General features: G+C 33.4%; 1 protein-coding gene across 1 annotated transcript in view; it reads left to right on the top strand.

The window, feature by feature from the left end:
* ABCA12 (ATP binding cassette subfamily A member 12) overlaps nt 1-27,305 on the top strand; it is a 162,883-nt gene extending 135,578 nt beyond the window's left edge. The window contains 17 exon segments of the mRNA XM_039844712.1: nt 1,404-1,531; nt 3,476-3,563; nt 4,195-4,300; nt 8,226-8,280; nt 8,847-9,024; nt 10,511-10,626; nt 11,702-11,861; nt 12,950-13,203; nt 15,272-15,476; nt 16,414-16,523; nt 16,805-16,946; nt 18,230-18,364; nt 20,334-20,437; nt 21,644-21,736; nt 22,846-22,951; nt 25,336-25,473; nt 26,958-27,305. Of these exon segments, the coding sequence (XP_039700646.1) occupies nt 1,404-1,531; nt 3,476-3,563; nt 4,195-4,300; nt 8,226-8,280; nt 8,847-9,024; nt 10,511-10,626; nt 11,702-11,861; nt 12,950-13,203; nt 15,272-15,476; nt 16,414-16,523; nt 16,805-16,946; nt 18,230-18,364; nt 20,334-20,437; nt 21,644-21,736; nt 22,846-22,951; nt 25,336-25,473; nt 26,958-27,065 (2,226 nt within the window). The 3' untranslated portion in view covers nt 27,066-27,305.
* The last annotated feature ends 581 nt before the right edge of the window (nt 27,306-27,886 follow it).

Raw genomic sequence — 27,886 nt, 5'->3', positions numbered from 1 at the left:
AGCAAATGAGAGTGACTGATCTGCAACTATATGCATCATATTGGAAGATTCTCACAAACAAACGATGCATGAAAAACACCAAATACAAGAGAGTACATATAATATGATTCTATATAAATAGAATTCTATTTATATAGAATCATATTTATATAGTGATTGGACGAGAGTCTGCTGAGAGGGCTTCTGGCATCCTTGCATTGATCCTGTTCCTGATCCAATTGCTCATTACATGGGCTCAGTTTGTCAAAATCCATCAAGCAGCATACTCATAATAAATGTGCTTTTCTGTGTGTATCATTCAATGAAAAATTAAAGCTAAAAATTATACTGCCTACATAGGAGTATCTTTCTATTTGTGAAACCGGTGGCATTCTAGAATGTGATCTTCAAGTTGATACAACTTGAGGTAAGCTGAAATTCAGCATTCACTTTTTAGAGCAGATGCAATTTTATGCTCTTGGTACACACGTGTGATCCAAGCCTCAGGCTGTGGGACATCGTGTAAAAAGATGTAAGGAAACATTGGAAAAATGCCAGGCTTTCCCAAACTAAACTTTGTAGCTGTGAAGCATGGAAAGCTTCAGTGAAAAATAAGTGGCTAGGAAGTGTAAAAAACTACAAGGATAAAAATAATTGGTTAAAACCAAGCTCTGAGATTGGTTAATAATACCAATGGGCTTCATTCTGCCAAATGTATGATGATAAAGTAAGATGCTAATAATGGAGAAAGCTGGGTGAAAGGTATCCAGGGATTCTTGTTAGCATCTTTGCAATATATATATATATATATATATACATGCGACTTTGCAACATATACATAAACTTTTTATTTTGGAATAATTTTAACGTATATAAAGATTAGATTTAGATTTAGATAAAATTAAAGTAGATTTAGATTTAGATATATGTAAAATTGAGCTTGGACACCGAAATTTGATACCCTAAAGCTAATATAAAACAAAATTTTCATCCACTGCTATCAATCCCTGAGAACTGAAGTCTGTTAATGTGATCTTTTCAATTTGCGACAATTTTTTTTTTCTTTCCTGTGAATCACTGAGAGAATTTTGAGTCATCTTAATGTTTAATGTTATTCTCCAAACACATCAAGCTTGTCAGTACAGTTAAAGAAAAATCTCACAATAGTTAAGCTGTGTTCTTTTTCGGCTTCGAGTGAGGCCCAAACAAATATATACACTCTCTCTATGTAATATTTGTTCTAATTTCTTGGCATAAGCAAGATGCCTTTCTTTTCAAAGCTCTTTAAAGTCAAAGTACAGATGTCACCCGCCACCAGTTGCAGTAATAGACAAATGATGAGACCGAAGCTCCTCAATGTTATCTATCATTTGATTTATACAGTTTCAGCCAGAAAGAACTTAATTTTTAACTTTGTTTTTCAGGAATGTCCTAAATTTAACTATTCTCCACCTCATAGAAGAACTTATTCTTCCCAAGTAATTTATAACCTCACTGGGCTCCGCTTGGAAAATTATCTTATATCAACTGCTAATGAGTTTATGCAAAAAAGGTAAAACTACTTTGTTTATAGCATATTTAACTTGGCGTCTCTTGCTTTCTAATTTGATGGTAATTGCCTTTTGAACTAGAGACAATAGGTGTGCATTTCTACTGATTATTTACATTGTTAAATTCTGTTTTATCTAAATAGCCTTGTGTGTTAAAATTTAAGTAATGACTCTAAATTAAGATTTATTTAAGCAAATTGAAAAGCATCGATTTTTTTCAGACCTCAAAAATGTATCGTGAAATTTGTACTTTTTTGCTTGAAACAAAAGAGAAGTTATTGACTGGATTATTCCAACTTGGAGAATTTTAAGGTGTTGCTTTTGGTGACAAGTGGCCTTAGTTCCAATATAAATATCTCAAAACTTAGAGTATATCTGCATGTGGATAAAATGTGTCCATGTGTAGCAAGGCCATGGGCTTGTACCTAAGCCACTTAAGCTTTTGCCATGGATGTAAGGTTGGTAGGCTTGAATTTGCAACAACATGGATGGACCTAGAGGATACTACACTAAGTGAAATAAGCCAGACACAGAAAGACACATACTGCAAGATTTCACTTATAAGTGGAATCTAAATTAGTCAAACTCATTGAAGCACAGAGTAGAATAGTGGTTGCCAGAGTCTGAGGGGGAGGGGAAAATAGAGAGATGTTGGTCAAGAGTACAAAGTTTCCGTTATGCAAGATGAATAGATTCTGGAGATCTATTCAACAGCAATGTGGCTATAGTTAACAATACTGTATCATATACTTGAGATTTGCTAAGGGAATAGATCTTAAGAGTTCTTAGCACATACACATACACACACACAAACGAAGAAACTGATAACCATGTGAGGTAATGGATATTCTAATTAGCCTGATTGTGGTAATTATTTTACAATGTATACATATATCAAAAGATCAAGTGGTACAATTTTTATTTGTCAATTATACCTCAATAAAGCTGGGGGTAGGTGACAAGCTTTCAATAAGCTATTGTTTTCTCATTTCTTCCATCTTTTCCCTCTTTTATTTTTCAATGTACATAAAGGACTAATGTTTACTGTAAAATGTTTACAAACTGCAGATAAGCAAAAAGAAGAAAAAATAATCTCTCTCTACTCAGATATAATCATTTTGTGTATTCTTCTAGAAGTTTTCTAGTCAGAGATACATGTAAATATTTTCAACAAAATGAGGTTTATTAAAAATAAACTGTTCTAAAGTTTACTTTAAAAAATGAATAATATACTATAATGTTCTTTGCATGTCAAAAATATAGCTCTGTGGCATCACATTTAGAATGACAGCCACAAGAAGAGTATACTAGTGTGACTGCAGCATCATTGATTTAACCCAACCCTAATTTGGGACATTGAAACTAATTTATCCTTTAAATTGCTACTTGGATATTTAAAATCCACTTTTTATTTTTAAGGGACCATGAAGTGACAGGTAGTTTTATATAGACACAAATCATCTTTAAACATCCAAAGAGAATAAAGTATAACACCAGGGGAAAAACTAAGGGAAAAAGTTTGCAGTATAGAAGAAATGGGGCCATTTGCAAAAAGATAAGAACTGGTGTTTTATCACTTTAGTATTAAGTTACCTAAAAGAGGGTATTTAAGCATAAAAATAGTAAGATTTTTGAGATGGTACAAATCCAGTTAACAGTAGCTTACAATAAAGAGGAATTGGTTGGCTTGTGTGTCACTTATTTTCAGAATGATTATTCCACATTTGCTATTGTTTAGAACTTTTTTCTCCTAGTTATAATGTACATTTTAGGCTAGAATGTAATCAAATAAATCAATAAAAATAAAATGTTTGTCAGATAGTATTTACTTCATACTGTAAATATGTTCCTAATGGAAGGAAAAAAAGAGCTTTAGTTAGACATTTTAGATCTATTTATACTATTTTCTCCATTAAAACAAATATAAATTTTATTATTTTATATAGATATGGAGGTTGGAGTTTTGGGCTGCCTTTGACTAATGACCTCCGTTTTGATGTAACCTCAGTTCCTGCCAATAGAACACTTGCCAAGGTAAATTATGAACTTTCTTCTGGGATGTCATATAATTGAGAATGTGAACTTGAGATGTTCAAGCATTTTTATGAGGTAAAAGCAAAACATAGGTACAATCAATTTGAAGAACAGTTTGGCATAATACATACCCCAGGGAAATGTGTACGCATAAGTATGAGGATAGATATACAAAAATGTACATGGTAGTATTTTTCATATTAGCCAAAAATACAACCCAAATTGCCCATATACAGTAGAATAAATAAATAAATTGTTACATATTCATTTGATAGTCCTTTCAGCAATGGAAATGAATTAACTCAGTTATATATAACACATAAGCTAAATCTCCCAAACATTGTTAATAAGCTAAAGAAAAGACAAAAAAAGAATGCATAACTATAATTGAATTTACTATAAACTGAGAGTAGGCAAAACTCAACCATATTGTTTAGGGGAGAGAAAGAGAGAGAATTGTGATTTGGAAGGACATGGAGGGTCAAGTTATTGGGAAATTGGTGCTCTTATTTTATTATTTGGGAAACTGGTACTCTGATTATTTTAAATATAAATCTGTAGGCTGTCAGATGTAAAGGCAGCCTAATTTCTTTCAACAATTTTGATCTCGCCTTCTTTTGCAATTGAACAGGTATGGTATGATCCAGAAGGATATCACTCTCTTCCAGCCTACCTCAACAGTTTGAATAATTTCCTTCTGCGAGTTAACATGTCCAAATATGATGCTGCCCGACATGGTAAAGTTACTTACACAGAGCTTTTTGTATTGCAACTTTTGCTACTCTCCACATAAAAATGTATGTTAGAACCCATTTTCTCCCAGTGGCAGGTATTTTATGGTACCTAAATCACAGATCTTTAAAAGGAGTTTGGAAGTCTAACACCAGATGAAACATTTGGAATAATTCTCTTAACTTCAGGTTAATTTGGTTTCCTCACTTATCAATCCAGGATAGCAATGCTGACTTCATGCTTATTTCTGTTCTCATACTTAGTAGTTACATCCCATAGAAAAACATTTTATAACTACTTATTTGCATATAGGCTAAAAAATTTTTAAATGATGTCAGTAAATATTGTACACAAATCTAAACATGAAGACAAAACTTTTAAACTAAAAAGCTCTATACTTGACTAAAAGTTTTACCATTAAGTGAGCATATGACACATGCTTTCTATGAAATACTGCTAATCCTTAAAAGTACTCTTTCAAAATGAATATTATTGTTCTCTACTATTATTTCTCTGGGGCTCAGAAGTGGGATTTGAACCCAGGTCTGAACAGAGATCTGTGAATCCTGCCTCTTCATTTTTATAATACTCTGTACTTCATTTTTCTATTACTTCTCTTTATTCAGCCAAGTCTGCTTTAGCTGGATTTCTCGAGAAGCTTCCACATAGTTTTAAAAATAGGATTTGGAATTTGAAAAAGACCGACTTATTTTTTTTTTCTAATTCAATTAGAATTAGACCATTTCATCTTCTTAAGACTTGCTGAAATTATTTTCCCATACTGATCCTAAAAAAAAATATATTAAAGATGAAAAACAACTGAATAACATACTTGCTGGCCAAGACTGAGTATCCAGCCAGATAAATGGGCTAACAAATAACCTAACAAATAGGGAAAAAAGACACAACATATCTTCGGGAAATACTGAGACCCACTTTTCTTTCATCTCCCTGCTGTTGAGCACAATAATGTGTGCTGGATGTTCATGGTGATTGTACCAGTAAACTGTGGAGTCAAATATTCATCTTAGAAACAGAATCTTTTGGAGTCTTCATTTCAGAGAAAACGGTATTTTTTTTCCCCTGAATGCTCTGGCATTTTCCTAGCAGGAAGAACCATAAAGAAAATAACAAGATTTATAGATAGTCCTTAGATCTAGAGCATCAATAAAGGGCACAGTCAAAAGTAGTAAATTAAGTTAAATGGTGACTAAAGCCAGGTGGGTCTAGTATAACTTGGTTTCAAATACTGTCGAACACTTGACTTTCATAGGATGTCTTATTCAGAGCAAAAGACTTTTGTTGTTGAAACGAATAATGAAAATATAAAAGCTGTAGAAATGACTAGGGGAAATGTATCAAAAGTATATAGATGAGAAGAAGAGACCAATGTCACTTTTGAAGGGTCATCTTTTGAAACCTGTATTCGGATTTTATTTACCATTAGAGTTCTTTATCAAGACCAAATCGATGTGAATCATTCTGGACTCCAGCAGGCTAGCTGTAGCTCCTACCACCATATTTTTAATTACAAAGTGTAAAGAATTAAGAATTCTAAAATGTAAACTATATATTGACCCTGAAAGGAAATTATTTATTTATTTTTTTTACTTAAAAATAAGGCTCATCTTGAGTAATATAGAGATTGATAGTAATGTACCTTCTATTTTTAATTCACTTTTCTTATATAGACTTATGAAAGTGTTAGGTTTCCACCCTCTCTTTTCCACCCTTCTTTCAAAGAAGAAATCCATGGCACCCTAAATGCTTTTATTGTTTTATAATGTATAATGGGGCCTGCCATAGTAATATTTTTTTAAATTTTAATTTTTATTATAGTGACATTGGTTAATGAAATCCAGTAAGTTTCAGGCATACAATTCAACAGTAAGGCATATATATATATTGCATTGCGTGTTCACCACCCATAGTTAGATTCCTTTCTGTCACCACATATTTGAATATTGTCTTTAAAAATCACCTCAACTATTTTGCTACCTCCACCTACAGCACTATCTGTTTTAAGGCATCTTTGTTGAATTCTACATTAATTGGAATTTTTCTTTTGCTGTAAAATTGATTTTCTTTGAATTCTCACACACTTAAAAATCTGTTAATTAGCTTTCCTTTGCAATGTCAATATCTATTATATTCATGTGGTTTCCTCTCATGGTTAATTTAACATGAAAATTCTGTTATTTCTTCCCAAAGAATATACTTTTGCTTGTTTCTACTAACAAATGTTATATAGCTAGGCTCTTTTTCAAAATAACTGATACACAGTTCCCTCCACCTTATTGTTTATTCTTACTCTTTATTGCATTAGTAACAATGGTCAATGGGAAACATTTTATTTACGTTTACAACTGTAGAGATGATATAAAATGTGTTATTTTAAATGTATACGTGGGGAAAATAATTAAAATTTAGAGATTTAATTAGATTTAAGAAACATTCATTGACTAATCACTGTACTCAAAACCACGTACTCAGGATCCACAGAGGAGATTTTGATATAGATCTCTAACTCTTATACATTTACTTGATCTTTCAGCTAAAGATATGTATGAAACAATTGTTTCGGCACCATTTTTCACAGTGGACTAAATGTAATTTGCAAAGATTCCTCTAGTGAAATAGAGTATTTCGAAAACACAAAGCAGAAATGTAAAAATATGATATCCCCCTGCCTATATTATAACTCAGCAAGGTTTACATAGGGACCTAGGGAAAATTGAATCTTGGTAGCAAGAAAGCCCATTAATTAGCAAAAAAGATAAGAAAGGTTTATTCCCTCAAAGATGTGATTAAAATTCTAGGCCAAGCTGGTTATTGTTGTTGTTTGTTTCTTTGTTTTGCTTTAACTATATATTTATTTTTTTAGCATAAAACAATTGCAGAATTCAACTTCAAAACATGTCACATTCTACTTAATAAAAATTATAAATTTGAGTTAACGGGGAGAATATAACTTTAGATAATTCTATAATATTTGGGTATGGTGAAAGGAACTTAATATCTAACTATAATGAACATATATTGTATGAGCAGTAAGTGAGAAAGTTCTCCCTCAGCTAATGACTCTGTAGCAATAAGTATTTAAGGGATATCTTCCTTTCATCCCCTACCATTCTTTTCCAAAGTTATTCAGACAGTATAGACTTTGCCTTTACACTGTGTGTGTTTGAGAAACTGTTGCCAGCCCATTTTGATTCTAGCTAACCAAAGTCCTCTAAGGAAGGAGGGGGTGAAAAAACCTTCCTTCTAACTCAAAAAGTATAAGCAGTTCTGGGAGACCCCAATAATGCAGGACTGTACTGGATTAAGTGACTACTTTTCTCTGAATCCTCTGGGATCTTTATGTCTCAGTGAAGATCTCTTGGGAGTGGCTGAAGCTCCAAGCTCTACTGTGGTAGAATTCTAGAACAATAGGTGTCTTAGAAATAGTAAAGGAGAAAGACAGATCCTCTCAGGGACAATATTTCTCTAGCACAGCCAATCACACAATAAAAAAGGATGGAGTGGTCAGTGTGCATTCTTTAGGAGATCCTCTTATAATTGGTCTCCTTTTGAGCTGCTTCTTTAAATGCTGTATATTTCTGAAGTACAGCAGATAAAGAGGAGAGAGTTGAGAACAATTACTTAAATATAATAGAAAAAATGCCATATAAAAAATGTAAATTCTTGCCCCTTCCCTCAAAATTCTACCCATAATGTGGAAAACTTTGTTTTTCTTTCTAAATGGGTGTCACCAATTGTATGGCATTGATGAGATTGGAAGAAAATCATTTTCCTTTAAAAGAGTATCCCCAAGGTAAAATTCTTTTGATCATAGCATAAGGAGGAAAGTATTGTGTATTATTCATCTAAAAATTGGTATTTTTGATGAACTAAATACTTCCTAATGGAATAAATGGTCTCTTCTTTAAGGCATCATCATGTATAGTCATCCTTACCCAGGAGTGCAAGACCAAGAGCAAGCCACGTAAGTAGACCTATCTGGCATGACTACTTTCTCTTTGGCATAGTTGAGCCTCTACATAAAGCACTATAAATGGAAATCGCAGTTGTATCTTAATGCATGTCAATCTAGAAAAGCTGGTATATGTCATTGACTGGGATAAAAGGAAGTTTCTGAAAGAGAGTACAGTGAGGTTGCCAAGTAGAGCTTGTTGACTGTAGATTCACAGAATCTGCTGCTTTTATAAGTCAAGTGCGTAAGTGCTTCATCATTTCAATTTCCCCGCATAGTGTTAAGTACTATTTCTATGCTCAAGAACTATATATCCCTTGATACACCCTGTAACCCATGGAGACTGAAGTTTTCTATCAAATATCTCTAAGCAATTCAGATGCACTAGAGCTACATTTATTCCAGGGTCACAGCTGAGTCATGTAGAAGGTATTATCTGGCCGTCTTGCAAGAAGACTTATTTGTGTCACAGCCAACTCTTACACTGTTTTGTTGATGGTTTTAGTCAAGAATCTTTCTGAGAGAAAGAGAGTTCCAAAAACTTATCTGTGCTTTCTTCTTCCTATTGCTCACTATAGAATGAGCAGCTTAATCGATATTTTAGTGGCACTCTCCATCCTGATGGGCTACTCTGTCACCACTGCCAGCTTTGTCACCTATGTTGTAAGGGAGCATCAGACCAAAGCCAAGCAGTTGCAGCATATTTCAGGCATCGGTGTGACATGCTATTGGGTAACAAACTTCATTTATGACATGGTGAGTAACTTGTATCATTGCAGGAAAGACAGGATTGATCTGAGTAGAAGATATCAGTTTTATATTAGAGACTTATTTATGCTAGTTTGTTCAGATCATTACCACAAAATAAATTAAGAAAAAATAATTTGCATCAGGTTTATATTCACCCAGTGGTTGGAGGAAAGAGAAATCCACCTGCCCTTATCTCTGTGGTCTGAGGACCACCTGGATCAGAACCCCCAGGGCACTTGTTGAATGCAGATTCCTGGGCCCCATACCAGACCTATTAGAGCTGTATCTTGGGAGTGAAGCCTGGAGAATATGCATTTTTAACAAAATTCCCCCAAGTTATTTTATACACACTGAAGTTTGAGAACCACTATTGTGGAGAAATGGAATTTTCACAGAACAGATTTGCCCATTGGTACCAAATAATGCTTATAAAATTTAATAAAATAGAGTAAAAATTTCAAAGTAGCATCCCCTGCTGAATGACACTTTGGAGAAAATTAATAGGGACAATAAAGGATGAATTTCACTGATAGCTCTTGCATTTGCATAGAATGGTCCCAAAGTTAAGATGGTTTTTCTTGACTTGAAATGAGCCAGTATCAGCCAAAAGCCCAGGATGAGTATGCTCTGCCTGATGATTATGGTGAAATTGTCTGAGTTGCTGCAAAGATCATTGGCTTAAAGGATTGGAAAGTAATTAACTGCATATCCATTTTGTTAATGTATCTAGTGAAGTCTGAAATGCATTTGTTGTAGAAGTCAAATCTGAAAGAATGGTAATGACTTAAGACCTTTAATGTTAATAAGACTTTTAATGTTAAGAAAGTTTAAGAATACACAGTTCTGTGAAGGGCTGCTTACTATTTAGATTCTGTTGTCATATATCTGATGATCACTCTAATTTAGGAGATTTTCCCCCCAAATTAAATACCCATCTCTTTTATTGCATGCATCTTGCTGCAAACTCTCAGCATTTACTAAGTCTACTTGTCAATAAAACACTGAGTTCTTTGTTCTTACACCTGTGATTCCAAGAATGCGTAGAACCCACTGCCTTGCGGTTTTGTACCAAGTGGCTCACACTGATTTAACCAAGCCTTAGAAATCGACTTTCTGAGAGTTCCAGCATTCCAAATGAAGTCAGTACTCTGAGGACTGAATCTAATACCAAGATACCTGGCTGTCTTATCTTTCTCATTGAACCTCTGGCACCGAATGATCTCAAATCTCAAAGCCTGGAGGCAGAAACACTAGAGATTCCATATATATCCATACAGATGAAGCTGGCTTGACCTCACGTTGCAGGAGACAAATCAATGTAAAATAAGTGAAATCAATGTAAAATAAGCCGAACATTACAAACAACAGGAACGTGAAAATTCATTCCTTCAAATATTTCTAGGTCAACTTGTTACAATTTTGAACTAAATGGGCTATTGATTAAAAAAAGTATTTTGCCATGTATTAAACATTATTTTACATATTCTCATAGGTCTTCTACTTGGTGCCCGTAGCATTTTCAATTGGTATCATTGCAATTTTCAAATTACCTGCCTTCTACAGTGAAAACAACCTAGGCGCTGTATCTCTTTTACTCTTGCTGTTTGGGTAAGTTGCAGTGAAAGAATAATTAACAGAATAAGATTCTCCTAGGCACAAAAGGACCTAAATCTCGTTGGCTAATTTACAATTGCCTTGGGATTTCATTAGCCATGGGTGACAAGTAACAATACATTGCGCTTGCTAGTTCATAGTTTGTAAAGTACAATAATTCTGAAAGTGATTGTTGTTATTAATAGTAATACCTACCATTAATGAACACTTTTACTATATACCAAATGTCATGCTCAGCTATGTAATTTAATTTACATAAGTGGAGGCTTTGGAAAAAATGTATTCATGTATAGATTTGTGTATTAACAAATTATGAGTATATATAGCATTATACGATATACATATTTATATATTTATTTTATTTATATTTTTTATAGATGTATAAAACAAACACATGATATTATTTCTGTATTAGGGTAATACAGGTAATACGGGTTGATACAATCAATGTTGAGCGTAGCGATTCTTTCTGCCCTGAATGCCTGGGTAGTATTTAAGAAGTAACTATTTAGTTAGCATTTGTAGCTGATGAAGGATTTCTCTGTCTCTAGTTCTGCTTCACTATGCCAAAGGTTACTTGAATATTTCCTCAAAACAAGACATCCAGCTTCTAAGCACGCCCTGTCTGCTTAGGCCGCTTACCATAAAAACATTATTTTTCTTCAACTTTAAATTGTAAAGTTTACATTGATTAAATTTATATTTCTGAGAAGAAAAAGAAAAAAAAAACTCTTGCCTAGGCAGGGTAACACCATCTCTAGGAGGAATTAATTTAAAGTTGTCATGATGTAGGACTGTTCAAGATTCCTTAAAAGAGGGGCTTCTAATTGTTATTTTAAACACATCCTGTGAATTTTTGTTGTTGTAGCTGTTGTTGTTAAAGAGAATAGAATAAACAAGAGATCAAACTATAGGGCTTGGCAACTCATCTCTAGTGTTTATTTTTATTTTGGAGCCCCATCTAAGTATGTATTTGTGTATGTATACATATATGTATATATGTATGTATGTATTTAATAAAGGAAAATAATTAGGCATAATTTTAATCCTTAGTATTATTAACATACAGGTATGCCACATTTTCTTGGATGTACTTGCTGGCTGGGCTCTTCCATGAAACCGGAATGGCTTTCATCACTTACGTCTGCATCAACCTTTTTTTTGGCATCAATTCCATTGTTTCCTTGTCGGTAGTATACTTCCTTTCCAAGGAAAAGCCGAATGATCCGGTAAGGTCCTTTATTGGTCTGCTAAACTTCAGTGAATATATCAAATGCTTCAACATACTCAAGGTGGAAAATTTTTCTGTATTTTGCATTCTTTAAATAGAAGAGAAGAATTGTATTAGATTCTATTAAATTCAGTAGAGGTGAAACTATAACCTTTTAAAATTCTTTTTAGGCTCCACATAGGTTAATTCTTATGATTGTACTTCCCCAGCCTCAAAACTATTGACATATGATAGAGCTTGAGTGGGGTGACAGAGATGAAATCAGATATATTGTATGGCACTACGAAAATCACGCAGCCACTTAGCTAAACTTTTTACTCATTAAAAAATTGTTACAGTATGGTAGTGACAGGCACAATGGCTTAGTTATATGTCTATGGGTTAAGATTCATTTGAACATTCATAGAGAAAAAACCTAATTCATTCCTTTTTAATCATGAATTGGAGCCTACTTCATTGTAAGTATCATTTTCCATTCAGAGCTGACAATTATGATTAGTGAGAAGGGAAGCACTAACACTGTCAGGCAATTGAATAGAAAAGAATAGAGAGGAAACGAAGTGACCTGAGGAAAAAACAAGCACACTCAGGAGGAAGAAGAAAATTCATGAGGTGCAAGTGGTTGGCCCCAAGTGTGAATAACATGAAAATGAGTTATTTTCTTCTCAGTAAAAGAGGTTGTCTTTCTCCTTCTATCTCATTTCACCATTTTAGTCCCTCTTCAAGTAGAAATTACATTAGGTTTTGAAAATATACTAAGTTCCTCCTTTAGTCAGGCGCTTACCAACACCCAACATCACACCCCAGCATGCATGCTACTCCCACACTCCTCGGATCTAAGGCAGGTGTAGGAGTGATTCTGCCTTCAAGGGTTGGCCTGACACCTTAGATCATCTCAAGAAAAATATCTTAGTAATAAATCTCTACCTTTTGGTTAGGGTAAATATTTATATGTAAATCCAGCATACGTGTGAAATAATTGCCAACCTAGACAAGATTCACAGGTTCCAATATTTCTCTACATTAAATTTTTGTCAATTATTGAAAGTTTAACACTGAGCTCTATTTTTTATTTCTTTATTTCAGACTTTAGAACTTATTTCGGAAACTCTCAAGCGTATTTTCCTGATTTTCCCACAATTCTGTTTTGGCTATGGTTTGATTGAACTTTCTCAACAACAGTCAGTCCTGGACTTCTTAAAAGCATACGGTGTGGAATACCCAAGTGAAACCTTTGAGATGGATAAACTAGGTGCAATGTTTGTGGCTTTGGTTTCTCAAGGCACCATGTTCTTTCTCTTGCGACTCTTAATCAACGAGTGGCTAATAAAGAAATTCAGGTAAAAAAAAAATTAAAAAACAATGAAAACATAGTGTTTGACATCCTTGATGGAATTCAATTAAAAATACTTAGTGAGGGGTCAATAGTCAAAGATTTTCCATTAGTATGGAAATGTTTTACTCAAAAAAATTTTTTTTTTAATTGTAACATAATTCACCATTTTTTTCACCCAGTAAATAGTTATCAAACTTCACTATGTGTCTGCAAGTATTGCTGTAGACTGGAGATTAAAAGTAAGCAGAGCCATGAGTCTTAAAGAGATTAAGATTCAGTGGTAGAGAGAAAATATTTACATAAACAAGAGATGGAGTCTTTGTTTACATTGAGTTTGAGTTTGGAAGAATAGAAAATAGAAATGGGGAAAGAAGATTGAGGATTAGCACATTAACAATGGATTTGGGAAAAGAAAATAAAAAAGTAAGGACAGAATCATAAAGAAAAAGAAAAACAACCACCATTGACCCAGCAATTCGATTTCTAGGAATTTCTTTTCTATAGATATGTTCACAAATATGCAGAATTACATATGTATAAAATGATTCATCATAGCAACCATTTTCTAATAGCAAAAGAATGAAAACAATCTAAATGGCCTTCATTTAGAAACTGGTTAAATGAATTATATACACATATTCCTAAATTAAATAGTACACAGCCACTAAACAAAATGATACAGTTCTCTATATAATATTTGAGATTACTTCTAACATTTATTAAGTGAAAAATGGAAGGTTTAGAACTGTGTGTAAAGTATATTACCATTTGAGTTAGAAAGAAATATATGTTATTTATGCATACACATGCATGGACTATCTCTAGTTATGTGTGCCTCTGCTGAAGAAAATGATATATGGCTATAGGAAACTTACTTTTCACTATATATTCTACGGTACCATTTTAATTTTAATATATGATACATATGTATTGCCTATCGAAAATAAAACTTAATAAAAAGAACAACAAGAGCAAAGAGAAAGAAAAAAATCTTGGGACATATTTGAGAAATGAGTACATATTTGGGACATGATTTGAGAACATAGAATAAATGTAATGAAATAAATAGTAGAAGCTGAAGTATGTGGTTCGGAGATTATGGAGTTTATTGAATCCTTGGTTAAAGAGATATGATTTGGACCTTTTTCAACAAATAGTAGTGCACTAAAGGTTTCTGAACAGAGAGCAACGTGACCACATGGTACTTCAGGAGGTGTGATTTTATGGAGGTAGTGCAGATGGGAATGGAAGAGTCAAAGACCCTGCAGCAGTTTGAGGTTCCTGGAGAAATCTAGGTGAGAAAGAGTGAAAGCTTGTGATAGTAATAGAAATAGACAGAAAATGATCGATGACAATGACTAGATAATATTAAGCATTTCCAAGGCTGCATGAGTGGATTTTGGAATGAGAAACTTCAAAGAAAACATCACAGTTGGAATTTTGAGGATATCATTAAGAGAGACAGGAACATTGGAAGGAAGACCTGAATTGATTTGTAGGGTTTTTAAATTTGGTTTGGTTTGGTATACTTTGATATTTATTCATTAGACAAAATACTGAAGTGGGTTTGAGACTTAGTAAGTTTTCAGGGTTTATAATCTTAATATATTGGGTAGATGCTAGGTAAGACATTCACATTAAAAAAAAATATAGAATAACATTCATATTATTGATGATATAAGAAAAAGAGAGAATTAAAAAAAAAAAACGGTCATCACTGATTATAGAGTTGTAAGTGTGAGTCTTATCAGTAGCTCTGGTTCTGGTAGAAAGTAACTCGCAAACCCACTGACCTCCGTGTTACTAAAGTTAGGAATCTGAATTGTAACAGTGAATCTATAAGCATGTAAGCATAGAAAGCAAAAGCCATTTTCCAAATATCAAAGCAAATATGGTGAAGAGAATTCATACTAATTTTTAAGTTATTTAAGTAGCATAATGCATAACAGTTAAAACAAACCTCGTATTGTGACAGCACATTTTTAATAAAGTGACAACCCATTAAAACATGTCAAAATTGAGTGGGGCCATTTCAAAATCATTGATGCAAAATCATTGGATCCATTTTTTAGACTCTTCTTCAGAAAATTTAATTCTTCACCTGTAATTGAGACAATAGATGAAGATGAAGATGTGCGGGCTGAGAGATTAAGAGTTGAGAATGGTGCAGATGAATTTGACCTGGTCCAACTCCATCGTCTCACAAAGACCTACCAACTTATCCACAAAAAGATTATAGCTGTAAACAACATCAGCATTGGGATACCTGCGGGGGAGGTAAGGAACAATGTTTAGTTTCTAATTGTCCTTAATTTGGGCATGATAACTAATGAATAAAAATCTTTTTCTTTCTTTAATTTTTTTTTCTAGAAATATGAAAGCCAACTTCTGAATATTTTGATAGATTCTATATATAAAACTTACAAGTGTCCATATGTTACCCACCCTATAGGTCTTCTCTTCTGGCAGGGAATATCCACCACAAACTGAGTCTCTGTCCCCTTCCCAGGCTACTGTCCTCCTTGGGGTGGACTTCTAGTCAAGAAGCCTGTACAGGGGCTCTCTTCAACTTTTAGTTTCCAAGCCTCTTCGAAAAACAATGTAAAGAAATCAGTTGTCATAGTGAGGTCCTAGGCTGCGTCCATATTTATTTTTGCCGTTTTCACAGAAGCAATATTAAGGCAGTTTTGAAAAGAGAGAGGGAATGTGGGCATTTCCTTTAATATTCCGAGCAGAGCTTCAAAGTAAAGAGCATCAAATTTATTCAACAGCATATAGAAATTATTGATTCAGTAGCTTATTCAGTAAACTTGTGATTAAAGTTTGTATGAATAATGTGAAATCTATAAATATAATTACTTCGTCAGGTTAGTATATCTTACTTGGGTATTTTGTCATGTCATGCAGAGGAATCCTATAATATATATAAAACAAGCGATATATATATATGTACATATATATATATATATGCACACAGACACACAAATGTTCATTCAGATGTTGTTAAAGGAAGAAAAGATACATAAGTACCCGTTAGTTTTAAAAGAGAAAGTTTTATCAAATGCCAAAAGAATGCTATAATACCCATGAATAATAATTCCAGTGATTTATTTTTTAGAGTAATTTATTTCACCCAAGAAGAAGGAAAGAGATACAATAGTAACATGTCTTTGATTTAGTTAAGATTTACATCTTTTTTTCTCCCCCACACCAGTGCTTTGGCCTTCTTGGGGTGAATGGAGCAGGAAAGACCACAATTTTCAAGATGCTGACTGGAGACATAATTCCTTCAAGTGGAAACATTCTCATCAGAAATAAGACTGGGTATAAAAAAAATGAATGCTTCAACTTACTAAGCACAACATAATTGAATGAGAAAAATAATTAAAATGAACTCTTTATGTTATTTTGTAGTTATATTAATAAATCCTTAGTAGAATTTTTTAAACCTTAAAGTGTAACTTTGATGGTGGGATTATTTTATCGTTTTTATCAGAATCACCCTTCACCATGACCAGAAAAATAGAGCTACTTTCCCAAAATTTGGACTCTAGGAGGGAAATATCTTTTGAAACTCATGTGTGTTTTTGATTCTCTCAATTCAGATCGCTGGCTCATGTTGACTCTCATAGCTCATTAGTTGGCTACTGCCCTCAGGAAGATGCCTTAGATGATCTGGTGACTGTGGAAGAACATCTGTATTTCTATGCCAGGATACATGGAATTCCAGAAAAAGATATTAAAGAAGTGAGTATAAGTTTGGAAAACCTAGTTCATTTCAAAATAATTATTGAATAAAAAAAGGTGAAGGGATTAAAAAGTACAAATTTATAATTACAAAATAGTCATGGGGTTGTAAAGTACAGCATAGGAAACATAGTCAATAATATTGTAAGAATTATGTATGGTGCCAGATGGGTACTAGAGTAGTCAGAGGGATCACTTTGTAAATTATATAAATGTCTAACCACTATGCTGTGCACCTGAAACTAATATAACATAATATTGAATGTCAATTGTAACCGAAAAAAAAAAAAGAACATTGTTTCTGCTTCCTACCCATCTACCTTCAAGAAACAAAATGACATCTAGAAAGCTATGACATTTTCCACCTGATAATGATAATGGATATAGTATTGGGTTGATCGTGTATATCACATACACACCTGTGAACTCAGATTTATTTATTTACTTTTTAACTCAGATTTAGAAGCTCCATGGTTTAGTGATCATTCAGTTACCTTTTAAGAACTATCAAATAAAAGATCACACTTGCCTTGGCTCTGGGTTGAGCTATGGTTGATGATGCCTGTACATCCTTTAGGGTCCAGATAAATATTAAAACATGGAATTACCTACGAAATGCCCTAATAACATAGAATAGCTTCCAATTTAATTTTTATGTGGTTTTGCACTCTGCTACAATTATTTTCCTTTGTAATGGAATGGCTAACCTTTGGGGTGATTTCCTCTATTTTTGCAACACCAGGGATCTGTCAAAATCTTCTTAGGATTCCACCATTTAACTGTAGAAATAGCCACAAGCATCTATGATTCCTCAGTTAATATGCTAAAGTTTGATAGTGGGTCAGTTTTTTAAAGACTTAAAGAGTTTGTGACAACTCACTCTTCAGTAAGAAGAAAGATGAAATAGTGATGACAGTTAACAAGAAAACTGCCTTAAGAAGGGCCAATTTCTGTTTTACCATTTTTAAGTTTATAAAGGGCTTTCTGTAGCAGAAAGAACAATTTGGAATCATAACCCCACACACACACACACACACACACTTGGGGAGGAGGGAATTCCACTTGAAAATGAGCCTCCATGGAATTGTTTTTATCTCTTTAATGATTATTAATTTTTAAGTAGACTTTTGAAAATAAAAATAAAATCTATATTAAGTTTAAATGTCTGAATTTTTCAGGTATGTATGTCTTCGTTATAGAACTTTCTTTTCACAGTTTTTTTCTGATTAGTGCATTAAGGGTTTTAGCAGGAGGTCAACCTAACTCCTCTTTTCTGCCCACAGACTGTTCATAAACTCCTACGGAGACTTCACTTGATGCCCTACAAGGACAGAGCTACCTCGATGTGCAGTTATGGCACAAAAAGAAAATTATCCACTGCACTGGCCTTGATTGGGAAACCTTCCATTCTACTGCTGGTAAGAGAGTCATTGTGAAAAAGGCTACTACATAATTAGAACCACACATCCAATTGTGTGTGTAACATTTCACTCTCTTTATTGAAATAAACATTCAAGGAGGGCTCATTATATGCTGGTTATTTTGCAAAACACTTTACCTACGCTATCTCATTCAGGGAATTTATATCAGCATATAATTTGTTGCCACAACAGTACATCCTCAAAAATGTTTTTGTCTGCAGCTGTGTTACAGTTGCTCTCAGAGGAAACACTTGGCGTGGGAATGGGAAGTAGCTGGAACATATTCAGGGTATATAAATGAGTAAGTAAAATTATGGAATATGGGGGAATTTGATTCTCAGTTATTGAAGAAATTGGTTCTATTAGTAACTGATCAGGTGAACTAACATACGTTTAAACTTCTAGAAAGAAGGAAAGACACATTTTAAAACAATGTGTTGTGCTAAAAAATTTATTTCCTTGTTACTTAAAAATATGAGTTACCTAGCCTGGGATGTGATAGATAACATTCTATTTTTTCTGGATTTTTTGAAGGCAAAATATGCATTCAAGATTTATACTTTCTTAAGAACTGGAAAATTCAGTCAATCACCTGGAAATGTAAATTACACACAGGAGTAACATAGCATTCTGCTCCACAAACCAAATATTGTAAAAGGTGTTTATTTCACAGAAATAAGTTTGCCCTTATTTTGCAAGATCTCCTTCATTTCAGAATCTCCAAACTCAAATAAAAAAGAAAAAAAAGAAAAAAGCCTTGACTATATGTAATGAAAATCCACTTATAAATCACATTATTCTAGGGATTAAGTCATACAGAGGATCAATTCATGTAAACTGCCCAGACAGAGTGATGCACAGCCCGTCTTTCTGTAATATCAGAAACTTATAATGCATTATATTCCTGCCAATCGATGCTTATAATGGAATTCTATTGTGTAAGTGTCCCTTAAATTGAACGAAACAATCCTTAGGCTCCTGTGAGATGATAGACATAAAGTACTTCAAAAAGTTGAAAGCGCTATGCAAATGTTATGTATTAATGAGTCTAACTGAAGTACAGGCTATGAGAGAAAGACACCATAGTGTCTTCTATGTGCATTTACTATAAATACTATTGTCTTCCCAAATCAGACAATGCACTCTTCACTGTTCCCCTAAACTAATACTCATTCCTTTCTTTACATTTAAATTTAATCCCTCACTATAAAAACAAGCCTCTGGTGATCCCATGTACCCACTTTTTTTTTCCATTAAAGATTCTATTTTTAGTTTTTATCTAATCTTGTTTAATCATCTGTCAGGCCCTATTATTGTTTGCTTAGGTTATCCATTCCTATATTTCTAATTTTATGTTTGAACAATTTTTTGAAATATCATTTACTTTTAAAATATAATTTATATCTTTCTACTTGGCAGTTTCTGCAAAGCTTATGGTTATTTCCCCAAGGAGTATTAAATTTCAATTAAGAACATAAAACTAAAAATACACCTCAAACATATTACTGAAAAATCAAATTGCGTTCTTTCCACTTCACATAGCATATTATCACTCACAGACACAATTCTACTATTAGGAGCAAGGCAGCAATCTTGTTGCTGTTGCTTCAAATACAAGTGACAATGTAGTATTAAATGTAAAAACTCTGCTTTGTCAGTAATTGAAGCAGATTTTTTTTCCAAAGAAATATGAGACAAGTGTAAAGTAACAGGATGTCAACTTCAATGAGATACTTTTTAAAATAGATTGACAATTTTAAATGATTAATTTTGAGCTTTTTGACAGCAGCAGAAAGGAGCCTATTAAGTATAAAACAAGTTAGTCACAAGACTTTGTAAAGTGATTTCTGTTCTAGGCAAGTGAGATAGAGTGATTCAAGTAAAAACCTCATGAAAAATTAATTAATTTGATATACATATATATATATATATATATAATTTTTTTTTTTTGTAACTTTCTATTAAGGATGAGCCAAGCTCTGGGATGGATCCTAAGTCAAAAAGGCACCTCTGGAAGATCATTTCAGAAGAAGTACAAAATAAATGTTCCGTCATCCTCACATCTCACAGGTAGATGCATGCAGGGAGTTTGAGGTCAAATGACATGATTTTAGGGTGATAGATGGGAACAGATAATCCATGTAATATATATCAATAATAAATGTCCACAATGAGTTGGAAGCATTTTCTGTTTATATTCTTTGAAGCAACTGAGGCAGGTTTCGTGGTGAGAATCCAGCTCCTGAGGTGGGACGGGGTCTAAGCAATCTTTCTAAAAACAAATTTCTTATGATTTAGAACTCCTTAGCTCAAGTATGACTCCCTATTGCCTATCACATAAAGTTCAGCATCTTTTAGCTTATTGCGCAAAGCCTTTTATTATCTGACCTCATCTAAATTGCTAGCCTTCTTTTCCTATGACACCATCTTCTATCAGTCAATCTTAATGATTTGTGCTTCCACATACACTCGTTGACCTTTCCTGTCACCATATCCTTTCTTTGGCTGTGCTTTCCATTGGAAATAGTCTTTTCACAATTTTTTAAGAACCAGCTCACAGGTCTCCTTCTTGAAGGTAGACCTTTCAGACCAGTTAAGTAAAAACAGCTGCTAAAACATTTTATCTGCCTTTCTTATAAGGTTGGCAAAAGAGTATTAAGTTCACCCTTTTGTTATAATTATCATATAGTAGAAAAAGTACTAGATTTGTTTATGATCAAGAGACTTGTTTGTATCCTGGCCTTGCCCCAGTATACTCTATATTTTGGAGCCAATCATTTAATTTCCATGAACTTTGATATGAAATGGACAGGGTGATACTGAAAATCTGCTCTAGTTATTATAGTCCATGAAATTAGTAATTATATAGTCAGGTACAGGTTAACTAGTTATAAATACAAATGCATAAAAGCCAACTGAACAGGTAGTACAAAGCATAATGAAAAAAAGCTCAATGTCATTTTGGGAACATTCCTTGGGAAACACAGGCCTTACTTACGTCAAAGCTTGAAAGAATTTGAAAGAAATAATGTGTTAGATAGAGAAGGCACTCCTGGTGAGAGAGATAGGCCCAAGTTTGAGAATAAACAGTAAAAAATCCCATGTGAAGACATATAACTTATCTTTAAACTTTTTTTCTTCTTCAAGGGAAAAGCCATTTTAAGGAACTAAAACAGTATTTTTAAGGTGCCATAATGAAACAGTTAAGCTTATGTTTGTGAACTTACACCCAGTTTTTTGTGCCCAGAACTCTGATGTGATTCTGCTATTTTTCAGCATGGAAGAATGTGAAGCTCTCTGTACCAGGCTGGCCATTATGGTGAATGGAAGGTTTCAGTGTATTGGATCTTTGCAGCATATAAAGAGCAGGTGAAGAACAAATGTGTTGTTCAACATATGATGTAGGATAATTGATCTAATGGTACTATTCTCACCTTCTAGGTTTATATCAGGAGGCTGTGCATCAATTAGTAGTAAAATTGATATGGGGAAGTTAATTATTGACTCATCTTAAAGTTAAAATATGTTAGTAAGTGTTAGATGTATTTTTAGTTAATAACCCCTAAACCTACAAGCCCTAAAATCTTTTAAAAAATTAATCCACACCAAAACACCCTCAGGAAGCAGTTTCAAGAGTTTTAATAGCAAACTAGACCTTGACAGGTACATGAAGCCATGGATTTTTATCTAGCATGTTCCTTTGCCATTTGCACAGGCCTTCAGTAGCTATTTAACATTTTTACCACATTCAAAACCTTTTAGTGAAGAATACAGTGGGGAAATGTGCATAAATATCATACTAATAAATTAAAATTAAATTAATATTTTATACTTGCCAGAGCACATATATGTGTATATCTATCCATGTTAATCTCCACACTTTATACTTTCATGATGTTATACCTTTATCTGTACAATAAGCTGGTTTTCTTATAAGATCACATTAACCAAGATAAGAAAAAAGGATGGAAGGGGCCTTATATGTTGTTCTCAGAGAGTCTTTTGTGACTTGTTTACAAATTCTGTTCTTGGTGCCAACAGTTAGTTAGTATATCTATTTTTTTATCTGTTTTTAAAGCCTCAGTGATGTTAATCTTTGCTGTTGACACCAAATCTCCAATGACTTGACTCTCAAGACTTTGTTTACTTTAAATTAGAAAGTATTTAACCTCAGAAATTGACATCAATTACCAATTCATGGATGTCAAAGAAAGCCAAGATTTATATTTTCTTTCTAATGCAGCTTTTTCCCGAAGAGTCTGACTTTGTATAGTGGTAGAAATAAATTTTTTAAAATTGTGGCAGTGTACCATTTCCAGTTTGCAACATGCCTTGAACTTTTATGGCAAAATGACCATCTTTATATAAGAAAAGGGGCTGTAATGGTCAGCTGGGGTCCTGTTTCATTATCTAGAATTCCAGGGGAGCTATTTCAGCAAAATGTCACTCACATAGTAGTTTGCACTTTTTCTTTCTAGGTTTGGACGAGGATTTACTGTCAAGGTTCATGTGAAGAATACCAAAGTTAGCATGGAGGCCCTCACGAAATTCATGCAACTGCACTTTCCAAAAACCTATTTAAAAGTAAGTAAGAGAATATTCTGCCTTGTGAATCTTGACTGGTTTTGATAGTCTAATATCATGGTGGATGTTTGCCAATTTCAAGTTAATTGTAGCTTTATTATTAATCTTAATATATTTGTTAGTTCAAGATTCATAAGATACTCTGAGGCACACAGTATGAAAGAAAAGAATCTTCAAATTATTCTATTCTTGAAATATAATCTTCAAATATCTTCAAATATACTTACAAAATTATATTTTTATAGTTAAAGTAACATAGTCTTTTTACATACTTCTATTTCTTCCTCACAAAGGCTTTATGACCATACTGTATTAGTTGTTGAGTTATATACGTAAGTATATGAATTGAGGGATGACAGTTATTATATGACCAAGCTCATTTTTTCTTAGAAAATTATAGCGTTCCAGAATGTCAAAGCTGAAAGAGATAATCTTCATTTTCCTCATTTGGAAGATAAACCCACATGGTTTGAGCAGTACTGCTTGGAAATAAAGTTCTTAAGACCCACACTAGTTGAAACACTGTACAATTAATTTCATTTTACCATATCCACAGAATAGACACATAGAGATACATGCTTATATATCTCACATAGTACATACTTAAAATAAATTCACTTATTGAAAAAAAAGTTATCATTTATATAACATCTTTGATGTCATTGTAATCTGTACAAGATGAATATGGCAAATGGTTGTTTTTAAAAGGTAATCAGGTGTGGAATGGTGAAGAGAAACTTGAACCTTGGGCTGAGGTTCTGCTCTCCCTGTGTGATTTCCAGCAAGACTTTGAAAATCTCTGAGCCTCATTTTTCTCATTTGTAAAAAAGGAATAATCTACTTCACATGAATAATCTACATCTACTTCACATGATTGGTGTGAGAAATAAGTGATAAAATATCCACAAAGATACTTCATAAGCTATAAGACCCCATATTAATGTGAAGTGATTGTAGAGAGCAACATAGAGTACATTTTTTAAACAATTCTTTTATCTCTACAAAATACCTTTGCCTCAACCTCTTGAATTTTGGCTAACTTCTTCAAGAAACAATAGCTTTTACGATTCATATCAAAGCCCATTTCCTATCGTCTAAATTAAAAGCAAATTGAAAAATTAAAGGAAGCTTTTCTTGCACAAATCATTTTGGTCATTGTACTTTTTCTTTCAATGAATTTCTGTGTTGAACTTTGTGCTTATTCACTGAGTGCTAAGATTACATTCGCCCTGGTCTGCTCCTCATGGGACCAGGGTTGTACAAGACAAATGCAGTGATGATAAAAGTCTTATTCTTTTCTAAACAGATCATTCTTTACAAGTATGTGGTGGTTTCTAGCTGTCTAGAAAGGAAATAGCAAGAACAGCAACTTAGGAGTAAAAAATAAGTCAAATAGCCTGATTGCAGTGACAGGTATGATGCAAACACAAGTCAATGAGAGGGGCTAGGCAGTGAGCAAATGCATGAGAAGAGGGGTTTCCAGTAATGGAAGTCTTGAACACCAGGCTGAAATACAGTCTTGATCTGATCCATATAGGTTTTAGGGGTAGATTCTGAAGCAAGTAAATATTCTGGTCAAACTAGTATTTAGGAAAGATTATCCAGCTGCTTTGTGACAGAAGATATGAGTGTATACAGATTCTAGGCTCGTTCAGACTTGCAATAACTCAGATGTGGAATGATGAGCCTCAGGGTGATTATATTGGGAGTGCAAATAGAGAGGGAAGGTTAAATTTGGGAGTTATTTTAGAGGAAAATAAATAGGATATGGTAACTGATTAAATATGCAGAAAAGCAAGATGTTAGATACTCCAAAAAATAAAAATAGATTAGTAAGTAGATGGTTAATACTATGGATTAACATAAAGAAGTTGGAGAGAATTTTAGGATGAGTTGTGAAAAACATGTGGCGTTATTTGGATGAGGTATTTCCTAAACAATGCTTTTGAAATCTACCTTCTTTAGCCCATATAAATTGAGCATCTAATCCCTGGCCTTTTACAATTCTTACATTAAAAAAAATAAAATTTCTAAAACTGATCTCTGAAAATGCTTATGTGAGCTGAGTGTAATCTGACATCTGAAATACCATTCTATAGTATTTTTTCCCAGGCAAGACTATAATGGCTTTATAAGTGCACGTGAATGCAGAATGCTTCAGAATTTTCATTAGCTTTTTAATTTGTTTTCTCTTTGAAATTCATGGAACTTTTCATCTCATCTTTGCAAGTTAGTTTCAAAACATACCCATTATTTACACTGTCATGTCATTTTCACTGGAATGAACTTCAGTATTATTTTTTGGCTCTTACTCAAGTATGTCTAGGCAAGTCAGTATTACCTGACATTGCAAAATACATTTTTTTTCCCTTTGGTTCCCACAGGATCAGCATCTCAGCATGCTAGAGTATCATGTACCAGTCACGGCAGGAGGAGTTGCAAACATTTTTGATGTGCTGGAAACCAACAAGACTGCTTTAAACATCACAAATTTCTTAGTGAGTCAGACTACCCTGGAAGAGGTAAGCTGGACACCAGGATCTATATGCACAATGTTACATATAATTACACATTCTATTTCTTTTCATTGACATTTGATTTGTTTTCAGTCAAAGCAATATCTAATCTCGTACCTTAAAATCTTAGCTTAATTCATTTCTAAGTGCATTTTGGGATGTTAGGAAAAAATATTAAATGAATTAACTACTTTTAATGAAGGAAAGAAAAATTTTCATATCTACAAGGTATCTATATCCATCAAGTTATATGTCTATGTAAAGCAACAAAACATTATTTTCACCTGTAAAACAAATAGCTTTTAACACTTTTCTTACTTTTTCATTGGTGTGTTTCCTTGTTTATTTGTTTGTTTAGTTTAGTTTAGTTTAGTTTTGTTTTCTGGCTTTATTAAAATATAATCGACAATTAGTTGTTTGTATTTACATTGTACAATTCAATGAGTTTTTTTTTCAATTATAATTGGTATGCAATAATATACTAATGTCAGTTGTATAGCATAGGAGTACTAGATTTAGTGGGATGACGCTTTGTGAGTTATGTAGATCTTGATGTGTTTCTTGAATAATATTTCTATTGATTAGCTTTCTGGATTAGAATACAATGGGAGTTTCTAGGGAGAATTTGGTGTCAGACTTTTAGATCCACTAGATTCAGGCAACCAAAGTGGCAAATGCAGAATTCTTTTGTTTTACTCACATTATGTCTTAATTACATTTATACTCAATAACTCGAGGCTTCACGGGGCATCCTTCATCATCTTTGCAGTGTATTAATTTTGCATAGCTCAACCAACCTGATGTATAAAATATTTGATTGCCTCTGCCCCTGAAGTGGGTCTGAAGGTGAGGCCTTAGGGACCTCTGAGTCAATATATGGTGCTGCAATTTACGGATAATTTTCTATGGGGGCTTTTAAGCAAGCATGGCTTTCCAACACTAAATATTTAGCCTTTGACTTGTAACCAGCTACCAGCACCATATCTGACACAAAATAGGTTCTCAATATTTCTAGATAAATCTATGACTAATGAATTTTAATAATTTTTTAAAAACAAAAGATCTGTCTATTAAATAATTGGCTTACTGAACATAATGTTAATATGGGCTTTCTATCCAAATTTTATTTTAGTGCATTAATTCTTGAAACTAGTGAAATTTCTCTCCACATCATCATACAAGCATTTGATAAGAGCTTGGGTTGAGCTCCTTGTTTATACTTGATAGAGATATTGATATAGATCATATAAGATATCGATATGTGGCTGTAGATATTCAATTACAGCTTTATATTTCTCTTGTGATTATAAATGTAATTATAGTTGTAGATGTATATGCATATATGTATGAGCATGCCCCTATAAAATCTAGTTTTCTTATTTACTCTCCTATTTTGTATGTGTATGTGTGTGTGCATGCATGGTGAATTAACCTTATTTCTTCTTTTGGTTTACCAAGCACTAATGGCTTTATTTCCCTTGAAAAATCAGGTTTTCATCAACTTCGCCAAAGACCAAAAATCCTATGAAACCGCTGATACCAGTAGCCAAAATTCTACCATAAGCGTTGACTCACAGGATGACCGAATGGAATCTTAGTACCTCCAACAAACTCAATCTTAGCAAAGTGAATGGTTTCATTTTGAGGAAAAACCACAGAAGATACTACTTCCTTGAAGATACTTTAACATATCTTAATTTTAAAGTATTATACCACATAGAAAGCTACGATTGTGCAAGACTAGCAAGTAACTATAAATGGAAAGTTTTCTTTCTAAAGTCAACGAATGTTATTGCTACTAAAATGAATTCCTATATACTCAACACTGTGAGCGTACTACTGTGTAAGCTGGTGATTCTCATGCAAAGATGAGCCACCTGCAGATGAATGTCATAATTTATTACTTTCAATAAAAAGACAGCTTAAAAGGCATGGTTATTAGTAGTTGAAAACTAAGAGTAAAAAAGGAAAGTAAGGTATCTCTGTGTAGATAGAATTGGGAGAGCAAACAAAATAATTTATTTCCAGAAAATAACAGAATAAACATTATCATGAATACATGAATACACTGTGATGTACAAAGTGCTATGAGCCAGATTAACATCAGCAGTAAGCAGTGGGCATAATGTCTACAATGTACATGTCACTTTCAATACCTGTAAATACTTAGGGACATACTGAACCCCTAAAAATGGCTTTCTAAAGTATGCCATAGGCGGGCAGTTTACCCTGGTGGTAAACAGAACTTAGATTTATTCCTGCCATGCCTTGACAGTAATAAGGCACACAGCAGAGTAAGAAGCTACTTGCTCTTCAGGGGAAAATGGGTGTGTCAGCTGGACAGATACAAATCCTGAAAAGTGATAGAGAATTCATGTGCTGCTGGCAGGCAATGTTTTTTTTTTTAAGCTCTTACAAA

This window comes from Pteropus medius, unplaced genomic scaffold (genome assembly GCF_902729225.1).
Source record: "Pteropus medius unplaced genomic scaffold, Ma_sr-lr_union100, whole genome shotgun sequence".
NCBI classification, from domain to species: domain Eukaryota; kingdom Metazoa; phylum Chordata; class Mammalia; order Chiroptera; family Pteropodidae; genus Pteropus; species Pteropus medius.
The sequence above is the reverse complement of the archived record's forward strand: the minus strand, read 5'-3'. Positions and strand labels throughout refer to the sequence as shown.